Here is a 15917-nt window from a genome sequence, read left to right as displayed (position 1 = left end):
ATGCTGAGGGAGATAGGAGGACTGCTGCTGGTGCCTGGAGGTGAAGGAAAGGGCATCCACCCACACCCCTCCTCCTGCCCAAGGGCTCTGGAGCAGCTCTGCTGGGAGCTCAGGCTGAGGGAGCTGGGGCTGTGCAGCCTGCAGGGGAGAAGGCTCCAGGGGGACCTCAGAGTTGCCTGCCAGGACCTGAAGGGATCCTGCAGGAAGGCTGCAGAGAGACTTTTGCTGTGGGGGTCTGAGACAGCCCCAAGGGTTTGGAGCTGAGGCAGAGCAGGGGCAGAGTGGAGCTGAGGAAGAAGTTCTTCAGTTTGAGGCTGCTGAGACTCTGGCCCAGGCTGCCCAGGGAGGCTGTGGCTGCCTGGGGGTGCTCAGGGCCAGGCTGGATGAGGCCTTGGAGCAGCCTTGGGCTGGTGGGAGGTGTCCCTGCCCAGTTGGAAGTGGCTGATCTGGAAGGTCCCTTCCATCCCAACCCCTTCCATCAACCTCTGTGCTGTTTGTGGTGGTCCTGGTGCCAGGCAGCAGGCTGGGCACCCAGCCCAGGACCAGCTTGGTGCTGTGTGGCACACAAGCCATGCAGTGCACCTTGGCTGAGGGTGACAGCGAAAGCCAGGCTCTAGAGCACTCTTTCCCCTCTGTGGTTTTCATTTCCTCTCCTCCTGATCTCCCAACCCCTCTCCCTTTTTCCCCACTGACCTCAGAAGACCTCAAGGCACTCTGGGGGCAGCTCCTTCATTGCTGGCAGAAGGAGCAGGTCCACCTCCCCTGCTCAAGAGAAACATGTGTCCCACCATGACAGGCCAAAGAAGGTAAGACCTGCAGGGGCTCTGCCCACCCAGAGGGGCACAGTGGCCGTGGGGGTGGAGGTGGGGAGGGGGAGAGCCTGCAGAGAGCAGGGCTGGGCTCCCGGCTGAGCGCCACAGGCAGAGCTCCGGGGGTGGAAGCAGACCTCTGGAGGTCCTGGAGCCATGGAACTGCTGAGGCTGGGAGAGAGCTTGGAGATCATCAGCTCTCCTCTCTCCAACCACTCACCCAGAGCTCACAGCCCAGGCACTGCCACCCAGCCCTCAGCACCACGTCCAGGTGGCTTTGAGACCCCTCCAGGGATGGGGACCCCAGCACCGCCCTGGGCAGCCTGGGCCAGCGCCTGAGAAGCCTTCCTGGGGGCAAATCTGTTCCTCAGGTCCTACCTGAACCTCCCCTGGGGCAGCTTGAGGACATTTCCTCTTGTCCTGTCAAAGAGACAGAGCCCCAGCTCCCTCCAGCCTCCTCTGAGGGAGCTGTTAGGGGGTGAGGAGGACTCCAAATGTGGTTTGCAAACAGCAGCAGAGCTGTGGGGAGCTGTGAGGCCAAGGCTGTGCTCAGGTTGTGCCAGAGGCTCCCTGGCAGGAGGTGCCCAGGAGGTGGCCCCTGGCTGCTCTGAGGCCAGCTCTGTGCTGTGCTTCCCCAGCCCCCCAAGCTGAGGGCTGTGGAAGTCCTTTGGGCTGTGGTTGGGAAGGCAGCAGCTGGGGGAGCAGAAACTGGAGCTGGCTGTCCTCAGAGCCCAGAATCTGAGCTGGCAAGGACCAAAAGGGTCCCCTGTGGGGTGGCCAAGCAAGAGCAAGGATGAGGCTGGGCTTGGTGGTGCTTGGTGAGCTTCAGCCACCTGCTGCCAGCCTCTGGTTTGGGGGGGTGGGGAAAGTTCTCCTCCCCCTGAGCAGTTCTTTGGCAGAACATTGCAGGCTGGGTGTGAGTGGAGGGGGAGAGCCCTGCTGGGTGGAGATGTGCTCCTCTGAGTGTGCCAGGGCAGGTCAACAGCAGCTCCAGGTTCATCATTAACCACCTGGCTCATGTGGCAAGGAGCAGCAGCAGCAGCCCAGCAGGCTCCTGGCAGGGGGGCAGCACCCAGCCTGGCTCTGCAGCAAGAGAAATGGGTCCCAGGCAGGAGGCCTGGAGCACCTCTGCCATGGGGACAGGCTGGAGGGGGGCTGGGGGGGAGTTGTTCAGGCTGGAGGAGAGAAGGCTCCAGGGAGAGCTTGGAATCATAGAATCAATAAGGTTGGAAGAGACCTCAGAGAGCATCAAGTCCAAGCTGTCACCCAGCACCTCCTGGCAGCTCAACCATGGCCCCAAGGGCCACATCCAAGCCCCTCCTGAACACCTCCAGGGCTGGGGACTCCACCACCTCCCTGGGCAGCACATCCCCAGGGCCAATCTCTCTTGCTGGGAAGAACTTTCTCCTCACCTCCAGCCTAAACCTCCCCTGGCACAGCTTGAGGCTGTGTCCTCTTGTTCTGGTTGCCTGGGAGAAGAGACCAACCCCCAGCTGGCTCCAACCTCCCTGCAGGTAGTGGTAGAGGGCAAGAAGGTCTCCCCTGAGCCCCCTCTTCTGGAGGGGGTCCCAAGCAGGAGGCCTGGAGCACCTCTGCCCTGGGGACAGGCTGGAGGGGGCTGGGGGTTGCTCAGGCTGGAGAAGAGAAGGCTCCAGGGAGAGCCTTGGAGCAGCCTCCCAGGACCTGAAAGGGCTCCAGGAGAGCTGGGGAGGAGCTTGTGGTGCTGGGACAAGGGGGAATGGATTGAAACTGCAGCAGGGGAGATTCAGGTTGGGTGTTAGGAGGAAATTCTTGCCAGTGAGGCTGGGGAGAGCCTGGCACAGGCTGCCCAGGGGAGGCTGTGGCTGCCTCCTGCCCTGGAGGTGTTCAGGACCAGGCTGGATGAGGCCTTGGGCAGCCTGGGCTGGTGGGGAGGGGTCCCTGCCCACGGCAGGGGGGGTTGGCACTGGAGGAAGGTCCCTTCCAACCCCCCCTGCCCCCTGCTTGGCATCTGGAGCAGGCTGGGAGGCACAACAGCCTCTGCAGGGCTGCTCAGGTGGGGTTTGAGGCTTCCTGGCTTGGCTCCTGGGTTTGGGCAGCAGAGATCCAGGGTGGCTGCACCAAGCCCACCCCTGGAGGTAGCTCCACTGAGGCCAGGAGCTGAGGTTTTGACCTTGGCTGTCGTTGCCCCTGGCCAAAGGGCAGCACAGCTCTCCCCTCAGCCTTGCCCTGGCTCTCTTCACTGCTCCTCTGCTGTTGCCCTGCTGCAGGAGGCATCCCCAGCATGCATGAAGTGATTTGGGTTTTAAATAGCAGTGGCAGTGACCTCCCCCCAGCCACAAACAGCCTCCTGACAACTCTGCTGCCTGATGTGGTCAAAGCCTGCTGGACCTCAGCCCAGCCTGCAGAGCATCCCAGGGCTGGCCCAGCCCAGCCCAGCCCCTGGCACCCTCCTGGCACAGCCAGCTGAGGAAAGTCCACACACTGTGGGCAGGGAAAGGGGGGGGGAGGGGGAAAAAAAACCCCAACCACCATCTCCCTTCTTGGTTTGCAGTGGTTTTCCCCTCCCCTCCCAGGGCATCCAGCCTGGCAGCCTGCCCTGCCTGCCTGGGAAGTGTGCCCAAAGCCAGAGCTGCTGCAAGGGGCAACCAAGAGCAAACCTCCCTGGCAAGAGTGGTGCCCACCCCAGGGGGAGGCAAACTCTGGAGCCTGCTGGGCAGTGCTGTTTGCTCCTCTTGTGTGCTCAGCTGCTGTGAGGAGAGGAGGAGGAGGCAGGCAGGGGGAGGAGGGGTGGGGAGAAGCAGCTGTGCCATGGCTGTGCTTGGCACAAGGTGAAAGGGCTGCTCTGGCAAGGGCTATTTTTAGCCAGCAAACAGGCTGGGGGGTGGGGGAAAGGGCAGGCTCAGGCTGAGTGGCAGCAGCTCTGGGGAGCTGAGCTGGAATTATGCAGCTGAGGAGGGGCTGGGCAGGGCCAGGGCTGGGCAGGGCCAGGGCTGGGCAAGGCCAGGGCTGGGCACCCTGCGAGGGGCTGCCCGGCTTGGGGGGGTGGGGGGCAGCAGAGATGTGTGCCTGGCAAGCAGGAGGCAGGGATGGGGCTGCTGCTGCTGCCCAGGGCAAGGCTGGGGACCCCCCCAGGGGTGTCTGTCATTGCTCAGCTCCTGGGGGGCAGCACAGGTTTGGGGCTGGCAAATAGGAGCAAGGAAGTCGCTGCGGCTGCTGCTGCTGCCCGGGGCGAGGCTGCTGTGAGGGGCAGCTGGGGGCATGGATTAGTGGCCTTGGTGGTCTTGGGTTGGCTTTGATGGTCCTGGAGGTTGGGCTTGATGGTCTTAGAAGCCTTTTCCAACCAAGCCATTCTGGAGGTGCCCAGCTCCTGGGGGCAGCAGAGGTTTGTGGCTGGCAAGCAGGGGCAGGGATGGTCCTGATGCTGCCCAGACCCAGCCTGGGCACCCTCCAAGGGTGTCTGTGTCTGCCCAGCTACTGGTGGCAGCACAGCTGTGCCCCTGGCAGGGAGCAGCAGGGCTGGGGCTGCTGCTTTTCCCAGCTTGGGTTGGAAAGGAGGTCAGCACCAGGGGGGGAGAGCAGAGCCAGGAGGAACATGGAGTTATTTATAGGCTCCCCAGGGGTGTTTGCCACTATTGTTAGCCTCTGGCTTCCTCACCAGAGAGCAGGGACTCCGTCTGGCTGCTGCCTCCACCACCACCACTCTTCCCCTGCTGCTGGCCCAGCGAGCAGCACATCCCATGGAGGCCTCTTGCAGGGCTGGGATGTGCTCAGCAGGGCTGTGCTGCAAGGGGCAAAGCAACTCCTGCCACTGAGGGCGAGCCAGCAGGGCCAGGGGGCAAAGGAGAGCCTGGCACAGGCTGCCCAGGGAGGGCTGTGGCTGTCCCCTCCCTGGAGGTGTCCAAGGCCAGGCTGGATGAGGCTTTGAGCAGCCTGGGGCTGGTGGGAGGGGTCCCTGCCCAGGGCAGGGGGGTTGGAACTGGAGGATCTCTGAGGTCCTTTCCAGCCCAAAGCAGTCCATGAATCTCTGGGAGGAAGGAGCTGCTGTGAGGAGGAGTGGGAGGAGAGAGCTTTGGGAAGGGCACCCAGCAAGGGGGGGTTGACCCTTTGCTCCCCCATGGCTCTGGAGCCCCTGAGCAGCACTGCCTGACCTGACTGCACATGGGCTGGGCTCTGGCTGTGCTGCCCTGAAGCAGAACAGCTCTTTCCTGACCCCTTCCAGCTGGGGCATCCTCCTTGCTCCCCTCCTCCAGAGCCAGAGGTGCTGCAGGGGAGCTGCCCTGAAGCAGAGCAGCTCTTTCCTGACCCCTTCCAGCTGGGGCATCCTCCTTGCTCCCCTCCTCCAGATCCAGAGGTGCTGCAGGGGAGCTGCCCTGAAGCAGAACATCTTCCTGACCCCTTCCAGCTGGGGCATCCTCCTTGCTCCCCATCCTCCTGGAGCCAGAGGTGCTGCAGGGGAGCTGCCCTGAAGCAGAGTAGCTCTTTCCTGACCCCTTCCAGCTGGGGCAGCCTCCTTGCTCCCCATCCTCCTGGAGCCAGAGGTGCTGCAGGGGAGCTGCTCACCTCAGCAGCAGCCCAAAAGTGTGTGAGAGTCTCCCTGGGCTGCAGGTGCTCCTGTCCAGAAGGTGCTGAGCACCCTGGCAGCTCCTTTCCCCACGCAGGCCTTGGGGCTCGCTGCCTTGGGGCTTTGCTGGAGGAAGCCCCTGGCTGAGTCTGGGGGCAGAGGCTTTCACCCAGCAGCTCCAGGAAGGCAGCAGAGGCTGGGGGACTGCTAAGCCCTGCTGCAGGGCAGCCCAGGCAGCTGAGGAGAGTCTTGTTCTGGGCAGAACAAGGGACAATTGTGATGTGGGACTGCAAACCCACGTCAGCATCTCCCCCCCACCCCCTCCTCCAACCTCTTGCAGGCACACAAACGACACCAGGCCAAGCATTTCCTCCTCTGCTGCCTTGGAGAGGGGAAAGCTGCAGGCTTTGGGCTTTCCTCAGGACAAACCAAACCTTTTCTCTGTCTTTTCTTTGATTCTTTGGGGGGAGGGGGGAGGAGGAGGAGGAGGAGGGAGTTTGGCATTGCCCTGAGGGAGCCTTCCCAAGGGTTGGTCTGTCGAGAAAGCAGAGGCAGGAGGCAAAGGCAGCAAACAATAGCTGAGGAGCAAGAAGGCTGCTGGCTGAGGCTGGAGGGCTGCAATCAAGTGCAGATGTTCTGCCACCTATTTTGGCTGCTGGAGGGATGCACAGGGAAAGGGATTCAGCCATGCCCTGGGCAAGGCAATTGCAGCCCTGCCAGGGGCAGGCAGGAGCAAGGCTGGGCTGCAAGGTTTGGGAGGCAGAGACCTGCTGAGAAAGGAAGAAACCTCAGCCAGAGGTGCTCTTGGTGAGCACCTGGAGGCTCACAGGCAAGAGCAGGGGTCTGGGGTGGTAGGGAGGCACTGGCACAGGGGGGTTGTGGAAGCCTCCTCCCTGGAGGTGTGCAAGCAACAGAAATGGTGGAGAGGGTCCCAAAGCTGGAGGGCTGCAGCACCTCTGCCGTGGGGACAGGCTGAGAGGGTTGGGGTTGGTCAGCCTGGAGAAGAGAAGGCTCCAAGGGGACCTCAGAGCAGCCTTCCAGTACCTGCAGGGGCTCCAGGAGAGCTGGGCAGGGACTTTGGACAAGGGCTGGGAGGGACAGGATGAGGAACAAGGGCTTGGAGCTGGGAGAGGGGAGGCTGAGACTGGAGGGAAGGGATCCTGACCCCAAAGCTCCTCTAACCTACCCCTAGCAGCCTTCTTTTGTCCCAGCCAGGAGCAGCTCCTGTTTTGGGGCTGCTTTGGGTGCCAATCCTCCTGTTGGCAGGGGGTGCAGCAGTGCTCTGAGGGCACACAGTGAGGGCTGAGCAGGAGTCCCTGGCTCCAGACTCCTGGGCATGAGATGCCAGCACGGCACCGCTGCAAGCGAGCTTGCAAGCCAAGGGCTTCATGTCCCTCTGCTGCCTTCCTCCTCCTCCCTGCCATGGCTGCAGCCCAGAGCCAGGCCTCCTCCTCCTCCTTCCCTGAGCTTTGGAGTTCAGAGAGCCTGGGAAAGAGGGAGGGAGGAAGGGAGGGAGCAGCAGAGCCCACTTGGCTCTTCCCAGCTCTTCCCTCCCTCCTTTTTTTTTCTCCCCCTGCCCAATCTACTTTTAATGATCCAATTGCTGGTGTCCAGCAGATTAGGAGAAGGGGGCTCAGGGAAGGGGAGGCAGCAGTGGAAGGAGCAGGAGGAGCTGTGCACAAAACCCTTTTTGGCAGCCAGAGCTCCTCTTTGGTTCCTCCTGCTCCGGGAGAGCTGGAAGGGAGCTTGGGTGTCCCCGGCACGCCCCCAGCCCCAATGCAGCCCTGCTCCCCCCCTCTGCTGCAGGCCTGGCCTGCTCCATGCCCACATGCCAAGCCCCAGCTGCTCAGCCCTGCATGGAGGAGGTTTGTTTTGCAGGCAGTTTGGCTGCTGGGAGCAGGTTCCCCTCGCCTGCAGAGCTCAGCTCGCCCAGCGCGCTGCCAGGAGCGCCCGGCAAGGTAGGGCTTGGGGTTGGCTTCCAGAGAGGAGATCCTGGGGGGGTGTTGAAAGGGGTTTCTTCTTTTCCTCTGCTTCCAAAGGGCAGCCTCCCTCCCTCCCTCCCTCCTCTTTCTCCTCCTCCTCCTCCTCCCCTGGCTCCTGCTTGACGGCACAGCCAGGCAGGTCTCTGCAGGGCAGGCTCTTGGCAGTGGTTGCCTTGGTTGGGAAGTGCCCTGGAAGGAGGAGAGGGCTGGGGGGGGACATGAAGTGTAGGGTGCCAGGTGGGGAGGGGACATTGCAGGGGGAGGGTTCTGAGTGCTGCTTTCACCCTCTCCCCTTGTGTTCCCCCTCCCCCCACCCCCAGCCCTTTCCCTTTCCACCCTGCGGCTCTCGCAGGAAGCATTTGGAGCTTCGCAGCTCCCGGAGAGGACCCCCAGGAATAAAAAGCCTCTGGGGCAAGCTGGGGAGCAGCCTGGGGGTGTCCCAGGGCCTCTCAGCATGGGCAAGAGAGGCAGGGGTGACTGAGACACAGAATCACAGAATGGGGAGGTTGGAAGGGACCTGTGGGGCTCCCCCAGTCCAACCCCCCCTGCCCCAGCAGGGCTCCCCCAGCGGCACAGTGCCCAGGGGGGGGTTGGGAGCTCTGCACAACCTCTCTGGGCAGCCTGCTCCAGGCCTCCAGCACCCTCACAGCGAAGAAGTTTCTCCTCTTGATCAGATGAAACCTCCTGGGGGTCCACTTTGTGCCCCTTGCTCCTTGTCCTGTCCCTGGGCAGCACCCTCTTGCCCCCCAGCCTTTGGCTCTTGCTGAGCATTGCTCAGAGCCCCTCTGGGGCTGCTCTGCTCCAGGCTGAAAAGGGAAGAAGATCAAAGTGAAAAGGGCAGAAATCAAACCCAAAAGGGGGGGAAATGGAACAAAAAGGGCAGAAATCAAACTCCAAAGGGGGGGAAATGGAACTGAGAGGGGGAGAAATGGAACTCAAAAGGAGGGGGAATGGAACTCAAAGGGAAGAAACCAAACTCAAAAGGGGGAGAAATGGAACAAAAAGGAGGGGAAATGGAACTGAAATGGGGGGAAAAGGAACTCAGAAGGGGGAAACCAAACTCAGAAGGGGGGAAATGGAACCAAAAGGGCAGAAATCAAACTCAAAAGGGGGAGAACTGGAACTGAAATGAGGGAAATGGACCTCAAAGGGGGAGAAGTGGAAGTCAAAAGGAAGAAAGATCAGACTCAAAAGGGAAAGATCAAACTGCAAGGGAAGGAATCAAGCTGGAAAGGAGACAAATCAAACTAAAAGGGGTGAAGGGGGGGGGGGGAATCAAACTAAAAGGGGGTGTGGGGGGAAAGTCCAAGTAATGCAAAGGCCTCTGGCTGCCGTTGGCAGAGGTGCCCCCAGCCCAGCTGTGTGGGGGGAGGGGAGGGGCTGGGGGCATCTCTGGGCTTGGTTCAAGCTTCCCTTGTTGTGCTCTCCGCTGCCTGCTCCTTCCACCTGTGCAGGCTCAGCCCCTGCTGAGCCCAGGGCTCCCCTGCTGGCTGTGCAGGGGGGGTCTGAGGAAGGCCTCGAGGAAAGGGGGGAAGGAGGCAGAGAGTCCCTTGGGGGGGTGGGGGGGGAGGTGGGGAAGGAGGGCAAGAGGCCAGCTCAGGTTTCTTGCCCTCAGCCAGAGCTTGTTAAATCCCTTCCCCTCTCGTCTTACCACCAACTGCTTTGGGGCTTCTGTCGATCTCCTGCGCTCCAGATGTTGGCTGCAGCTGGGCTTGGAGAGCCTCGGGATGCTCCCAGGCCAGAAGCTGGGGGGGGAGGGGGAGAGAGGGCAGGGCTCCTGTGCCGGTGTGGCTGTGTGGAGAAGGGGCAGGGGAGAGGGAGCTGAAGGGTTGCAGATGCAGCCCCTGCAGCCCCCTGCTTGCTGCTGGTGCCCGGCTCAGGCTGGCAGTGCTCTCTGCCTGCCCTTTCCCCCCCCCCCTTTTCCCTTTCTTTCGGTTGTTGCTCTCCCCCTGCAGAGTCGAAAGGACAAAGAGAGACCTAAACAGAAGCACAAGAAACGCCCAGAGTCTCCCAGCAGCCTCCCCCCAGCCTCGGTGCCGGTTCCTGCCGACAAGGTACCACCACCCCCTCCCCCCCCGGGGGGCTGCAGGGGGTGCCCCGGGGGGGCTGAGCAGCCAGGCTGCTTTTTTCCCTTCCTCCTGGGAGGTGGAGAGGACAGGGCAGAAGAGCAGAGGAGAAAGGAGGGGAGGGGACTTCTTTTTTTGGGGGGAGGGGTCCAGGTGTTTTGGCTCCTGGCTCCTCAGCTGGGGAGCTGGAGCCGGCAGCTGCCTTGGCCTGTGGCAGCACTGAGGCTGCAGCATCGTGGAGCTGAGCCCCCCGGGTGATGGAGATGATGATGAGAGGTGATGGAGAGCTGCGAGGGGGCAGCCTGGCTGGCAGCAGATGGTGAGGTCTGGAGCTCTGGGGGAAGAGGTAAAGGTGTTCCTGCCTTGGCCACCCTGGGAGCAGCTGAGGCAGGCAGGGCAGGGAGCTGTGGGAGGAGGTGTTGGCCTCCATGAAACCAACTGCTGGAGCTGGGGGGGAAAGAAAACAGCCCCCAAGGCAATCTGAGAGGCAAAGGAGGTCTCCTGGTGCAGAGCAGAGGTGGGGGTTGGTCTGGGAGCTGCTGGCAGGTTGGGCTCTGTCCTTCCAGGGGCAGAAGGGTGGTGGTGTGGTTTGCTCCTCAGCTGGCACAGCATCCCAGCAGGGTTGGAAGGGACCTCTGGAGTCCAAGCCAGTCCTGGGCACCCCCAGCAGCTTGCCCAGGAGCTCAGTGCCCAGGAGGGGTTGGAAGCTCTCCACCCCAGGAGGCTCCACAACCTCTCTGGGCAGCCTGCTCCAGGCCTCCAGCACCAAACAACTTTCTCCTCCTGCTCAGATGGAACCTCCTGGGCTCCACTCTGTGCCCCTTGCCCTGTGCCTGGGCAGCACTGAGCAGAGCCTGGCCCCAGCCTCTTGCCCCCCAGCCTTTAGCTCTTGCTGAGCATTGCTCAGCTCCCCTCTGGGGCTGCTCCCCCCCAGGCTCTCATCCTGTGCTCCTCACAGTGCTGCTCCAAGCCCCTCAGCAGCCAGATGGAACCTGCTGGGCTCCACTCTGTGCCCCTTGCCCTGTCCCTGGGCACCACTGAGCAGAGCCTGGCCCTCAGCCTCCTGCCCTTTAGGTATTGATCAGCATTGATCCTGGTTATGAAAGCCAGGCAGAGGGGCACAGTGTGGAGGCTTTTGGTGTGCTCCTGAGGTGCTGAGGCAGCCCAGCTCCCTCCTGGGGTAGAGGTCACTTGTGTGGCTTTGCCTTCTGCGTGCCCAGGGCTGCTGGGGCATAGCCAGGCTGTCTCCACACTGCTGCTGGCATCCTGCTGCTGGCTGTCAGGGCAGCCCTGAGCTGTGATCCCTGCCAGCCTCAGGCTGCAGCAGTGCAGAGCAGACCCCATGGAGCTTGTGCTGCCAGCAGCTGCAGGCCAAGCTCAGGGTCAGGGACCAAGGGAGGCTCCTGCAGGGCTGCAGCTGTGCTGCCTGTAGTGGGAAGGGGAATGAATGCTGCAGGGCTGCTGTGGTGTGAGGGGGGAGAAGGACCTGGGGCCAAGCTCCTGCTGGAACAAGCAACCAACCATGTCCCAGGCTGTCCCTTGGCTGCATTGAAATGCTGCCTGGGGAGCCTGGGGTGTCCCTTCTGTGGCAGGGAAGAGGAAGCTTCCCAGGCTGGCAGTGCCTGCATGTGTGAGAAGCACTGCAGGGGCAGCCTGGCAGAGCCCAGAGCTGCTGCCAGGCAGCTCAGGGTTGCTTTGGGTTAGCCCTGAAGAGGATTTGCTGTGCTCTGTGTGAGGCCAAGCCTGGCAGCAGGGAGCAGATGGAGGTCAGAGCTGAAGTGGCAAAGCTGCTCTGGGGGGGGGGCTCAGGCCAGAATGGCAGAGTGGTGGAGTTCAGGAGGGACCTCCTGGAGGTCATCCCAGCCCCCCCCTGCCCCAGCAGGGCTCCCCCAGCAGCCTGCCCAGCAGCACAGTGCCCAGGGGGGGTTGGGAGCTCTGCACAGCCTCTCTGGGCAGCCTGCTCCAGGCCTCCAGCAGCCTCACACCAAACAACTTTCTCCTCCTGGGCTCCACTCTGTGCCCCTTGCCCTGTGCCTGGGCAGCACTCAGCAGAGCCTGGCCCCAGCCCCTTGCCCCCCAGCCTTTAGCTCCTGCTGAGCATTGCTCAGCTCCCCTCTGGGGCTGCTCCCCCCCAGGCTCAGCTGCCTCAGGGCTCTCAGCTATTTCCTCCCGAGGCTGAGCAGCAGAAAGCTGCAGCAGGACAGAGCAGAGGAGCAGCCTCTGGGCTGAGCTGCCTCTTGGGTTACCTGTGCTCATGTCAGGGCAGCTCAGCTCTGGCTGCTGGCAGCAGCAGGTCCCCCCCCCAGTTAGCAGAGCTGGCAGCAGCTGATGGCCTAAGAAGATTATTTTCAAGCTGAGCTGAAATCCAAACCCTGACTCCTGGCCAGGCAGAGCAGTTGGGAGACAATTCCCCCCCTGTCTCCTCCAGAGCCTTGCCAGACCTTTGTAAGTGAGGAGGGAAGGCTGCAGTTCAGTTTTACAGGCAGCTCTCAGCCCTTTGTGAGCTCCAGCTCAGGAGAGCCTGAGGAGTGGCAGAGGTTTAGTGTCCCCCCCTGGGGAGTCAGCATTCAGCTTCCCCAGAGGCTCTTTTCCCCCTTGCTGCTGCTTTGGGTGCCCAGATCCCCAAAGGGTTGTTCAGGCTCCCTGCAGGGAGCTGGAGGAGCTCCTCAGCAGCCCTCCCCAGCTTCCTCCCCCCTTGTTGGGAGGCTTTCTGGGGGTGTGGAGCTCTGCACAGCTTGGGTTGGTGTCAAACCTTGCAGCAGCTGCCTGCAGCATGCCCCAGCAGGTTTGCTCCTGGGAGCCAAACTCAGCTGGGTCCTCTCTGGGCCTTAGAGCAGGGAGGGCTGGGGAGGGCTGGAGCCTCATCCCTGGAGGTGTTCAAGGCCAGGCTGGAGGTGGCTCTGAGCAGCCTGCTCTGGTGTGAGGGGTCCCTGCCCATGGCAGGGGGTTGGAGCTGGCTGAGCCTGGAGCTCCCTTCCAGCCCTGATGGTTCTGTGCTGCTGTGGCCATGCAGAAGAGCTTTGCCAGTCCCTGCTGTGCCAAGGTGAGAGGCTGAGGAGAGCTGGGGGCTCCTCCTCCTCCTCCTCCTTCTCTCCTCTCCTCTCGTCTCCTCACCACCTGCATGGTCTTGGGCAAACCATTTCTTGCTCCCTTGGTCTCCTCCAAGTGACCCAAGCAGCAATGTGAGGGCAGCTGCAGGGGACACAGCCCCCAGCCCTCATGGGTTCATGGAATGGGTTGGGCTTGGAAGGGACCTTCAAGATCAGCCAGTTCCAAGCCCCCTGCCATGGCCAGGGACACCTCCCACCAGCCCAGGCTGCTCCAGGCCTCATCCAGCCTGGATCAGGAGACATCCACAGCCTCCCTGGCACCTTCCACGGGGAGCAGCTGGGTGAGAGCAGATCTCAGGGAGCTGCAGCTGGGCCTGGGGCAGCCCTGGATGCCCATGGCAGGGCCAAAGGTGGCAGCACACCCAGTGAGTCCCAGCCTCCCATCCCAGGGCACTGGGAGCCCTGCCTGGGAGCCTGGCAGTGAGGAGCAGGAGCATCACTTCCTCCTTGGGTACCAGTGGCAGCAGCCCCACTGCAGTCTGCTTAGCCTGAGAGGAGCCTGCAGCAGCAGGCAGCTGAGCCCCAGGCTCTGCTCTTGCTCCCAAAGTCCTCCAGGAGCTTTCAGCAGCCCTTTCCTGGGGGGGTTTCATCCCTGGGGACTTCCCAAGCTGCTCTTCCAGGAGGGGCTGACAGTGGTGGAGCTCTTCCCTTGCTCTGGAGGAGGAGGGATGTGGTTCCCCCTTGCCCTCAGAGGCAGCTGGACTGGGAGCAGTGCTTGGGAGCTGGGAGTGAGGAGCAGGAGCATCAGCATGGGGGGGTCCTGGCTCCTGGTTGTTTTCCCTGTGGGGTATCCTGGCTCCTGCATGTTTCCCATGGGGGTGTCCTGAGGGACAGGACCCCTGGCCAGAGGAGAGTGTGTGGGGGGAGAGGGAGGGCAATTGCTGCCCCTCAGGGCCAGTTGGGTCAGGAGAGGTCCCTGCTGTGGCCACATCTGGCCCCCAGTCAGTCACCCTCTGTGGTTTGCTGCTTGCCAGGGCTCCAGCAGCCACCATGAAGGCAGCAAAGAGCCCTCAGAGGTCAGCAGGTCGGAGGTGAAGGGCAGGAAGTCCTCCAGCCATGGCAGCAGCCACAAGGGGAAGAAGACAGGGAGTGGGAAGAGCTCGGTGGGCTTCAGCTCAGCGTCCTCCAGTGGCACCTTCCAGCCTGCAGGTAAGGCTGGGCTGAAGGAGGAGGGCCCTGGGAGGGGGGAGGGGGGAAGGGGATGTTTGGCTCTGCTCCTCCCTGCCTTGAGGGTCTTTGCCAACCCACACAGCTCTGATGTCCCCCAGCCAGGCTTGGGAGGCTTTGCTGCTGGTTGTTTCTTTGACCCCTGGGGGAGAGGAGGAGAAACCTCCTTGCTCCATGCAGAGGGGGAAGAGCTGAGGCAGGGCTGAGTGCCCCAGGCCTGCTGCTGCAGCACCAGCAGGAGCAGCTCCAGATGTGCAGGGGGGAGGAGGAGGAGGGAGGGGAGGGAGGGATGCTGTGTGCAGGCAGTGTGGGCACCACCTGTCCCCTCTCCCCTCTCCCCTCTCCCCTCTCCCCTCTCCCCTCTCCCCTCTCCCCTCTCCCCTCTCCCCTCTCCCCTCTCCCCTCTCCCCTCTCCCCTCTCCCCTCTCCCCTCTCCATGGTGCTTCAGGGAGAGCTGGCAGAGAGACCTGAGCCCCAACCTTGCAGCCAGGCTCCCCTGAGCCCCCAGAGCTTGCAGCCAGGCAAGCCTGGGGGGAGGGGCAGGATGATGGAACTGCTAGGGGGAGATGATGGGGGGGGGGGGGAAATGGAGGGATGATGGAGCTGCTATGGAGGGTGATGGAGCTGGTGGGGTTGATGGAGCTGCGGGGGGGGGTGATGGAGCTGGTATGGGGGTGATGGAGGTGCTGTGGGGAGGGTGATGGAGGTGCTGGGGTGGGGGTGGGTGATGGAGCTGCTAGGGGGCACCTCTGCTGCCTGCCAAAGAGCAGCACCAGGCTGCGAGGGGGCAGGGGCTGGGAGGGGGCAGGGGTTGGCCTTCAGCCCCCCTCCCCCAACCCTTCCTTTCTCTTCCTTTTCTTTCCCCCCACCCCCCTCTCTGCTTCCCCTCCCCAGGTACCTCCTGCAGCACCTTGCAGTGCTCCCAGGACTTTGTGACGTTCCCCAAGCTGGAGCAGGAGGAGGAGAAGTACAGGAAGCCTGCCTCCTCCTCCTCCTCCTCCTCCTCCTCCCACTGCTCGCCGCTGTACGAGGGGCAGAAGGGGGACGTCTTCGAGCAGAAGGTGATCTTCTCGGGCTTCGGCTCCATCATGCGCTTCTCCACCTCCGCCGTCGGCCAGCAGAGGGCGCGGGAGGCCTCCCCCGTGGACTACAAAGCCTCCGCCGGCGGCGGCGCCCCCGCGGTGGGCACCCCGGGCACCCCTGGCGCCGCCGGCAGCCACAAGCGGATGCCCTCCCTCAGCGCGGAGGAGGGAGAGGTGCTGAAGGAGAAGAAGCACAAAGGCAGCAAGAAGAACAAGCACGGCCCTGGCAGGCCCAAAGGGGGCAAAGGCAAAGAGGGGCTGGGTGCCCAGCTGGCTGGGTCCACCTCCACTTCCTCCTCCCCCTTCTCCGGGGGGTCCCTGGTGAGCTCCAGCGTGGGCAGCTCCTCCAGGCCCTTCAGCCACGCTGGGACCCTGCCCAGCCTCAGCATGGAGTCCCCACTGCTGGGCTCAGGTATGTCCCCCCCCAGGGGCTTCCCTGCCAGCCCTGCTTGGCCTCTGGCAGCAGCAGCCCTGAGCTGCTGGCTGGGGACCTCCCCGCAGAGGGTCGCCGGTGGGGGGGGGGGGGTGTGGGGGTTGGAGTTTGGGGCTTGGGTTTGGTGCCAGGACACATCTGGGGGCTGCCTCATCCAGGTCAGCTCCCCTGCTGTTGGTGCTGAGCCTGGGCTGGGGAGCTGGAAAGCCTCAGCTTGGGCAGGGGCACAGCCAGGGCCAGCCTGGAGGCAAGCTTGGAGCAGCCACAGCCTGACCTCAAATGAGAGGCTCTGCTCAGTGGCTCAGGCTCAGCTCCTCCCTGAGCAGCAAACCCTCTCATCCTGCTCTCACCACAGCCAGGTAGGGCTGGGGCACTGCCAAGCCACCAGCCATGCCCACAGGGCTGTGCCCAGGCCCTCCCCTGGCAGGGCTGGGGGCAGCCAGGCCGTGGGGCAGGAAGGGGTTAAAGCAGCAGGCAGGAGAGGGGTTGGCTGCTGGGGGCTGGGGTTTGGCACTCTGCTGGCAGCAGAAGTTGTCCTGGGTCTGTGGTGGGTTGCCTGCAGATGCTCCAATGTAGGTCAGCCTGCAGAGCAGGGAGGGGGGGAGGTGGCACTTGGTGGCCCAGATCTCTGCACAGCCTGGGAGAGGAGAGGAGGAGAAGGAGGAGGAGGAGGAAGAGGAGAAGGAGAGGGGAGGAGAAGGAGAGGGGAGGGAGGAGGAGGAGAA

The 15917-nt window shown here is 63.0% G+C and overlaps 1 protein-coding gene across 1 annotated transcript in view; it reads left to right on the top strand.

The window, feature by feature from the left end:
• The window catches only part of MLLT6 (MLLT6, PHD finger containing), a 43050-nt gene that overhangs the window by 17717 nt on the left and 9416 nt on the right, over window positions 1-15917 (top strand). The window contains exons 7-10 of the mRNA XM_054176791.1: window positions 699-806; window positions 9290-9388; window positions 13485-13659; window positions 14572-15171. Of these exons, the coding sequence (XP_054032766.1) occupies window positions 699-806; window positions 9290-9388; window positions 13485-13659; window positions 14572-15171 (982 nt within the window). The remainder of the gene's footprint in view (window positions 1-698; window positions 807-9289; window positions 9389-13484; window positions 13660-14571; window positions 15172-15917) is intronic.

Source organism: Dryobates pubescens, chromosome 36, assembly GCF_014839835.1.
Source record: "Dryobates pubescens isolate bDryPub1 chromosome 36, bDryPub1.pri, whole genome shotgun sequence".
NCBI classification, from domain to species: Eukaryota; Metazoa; Chordata; class Aves; order Piciformes; family Picidae; genus Dryobates; species Dryobates pubescens.
This window is presented reverse-complemented; position numbering and strand designations above follow the sequence as displayed.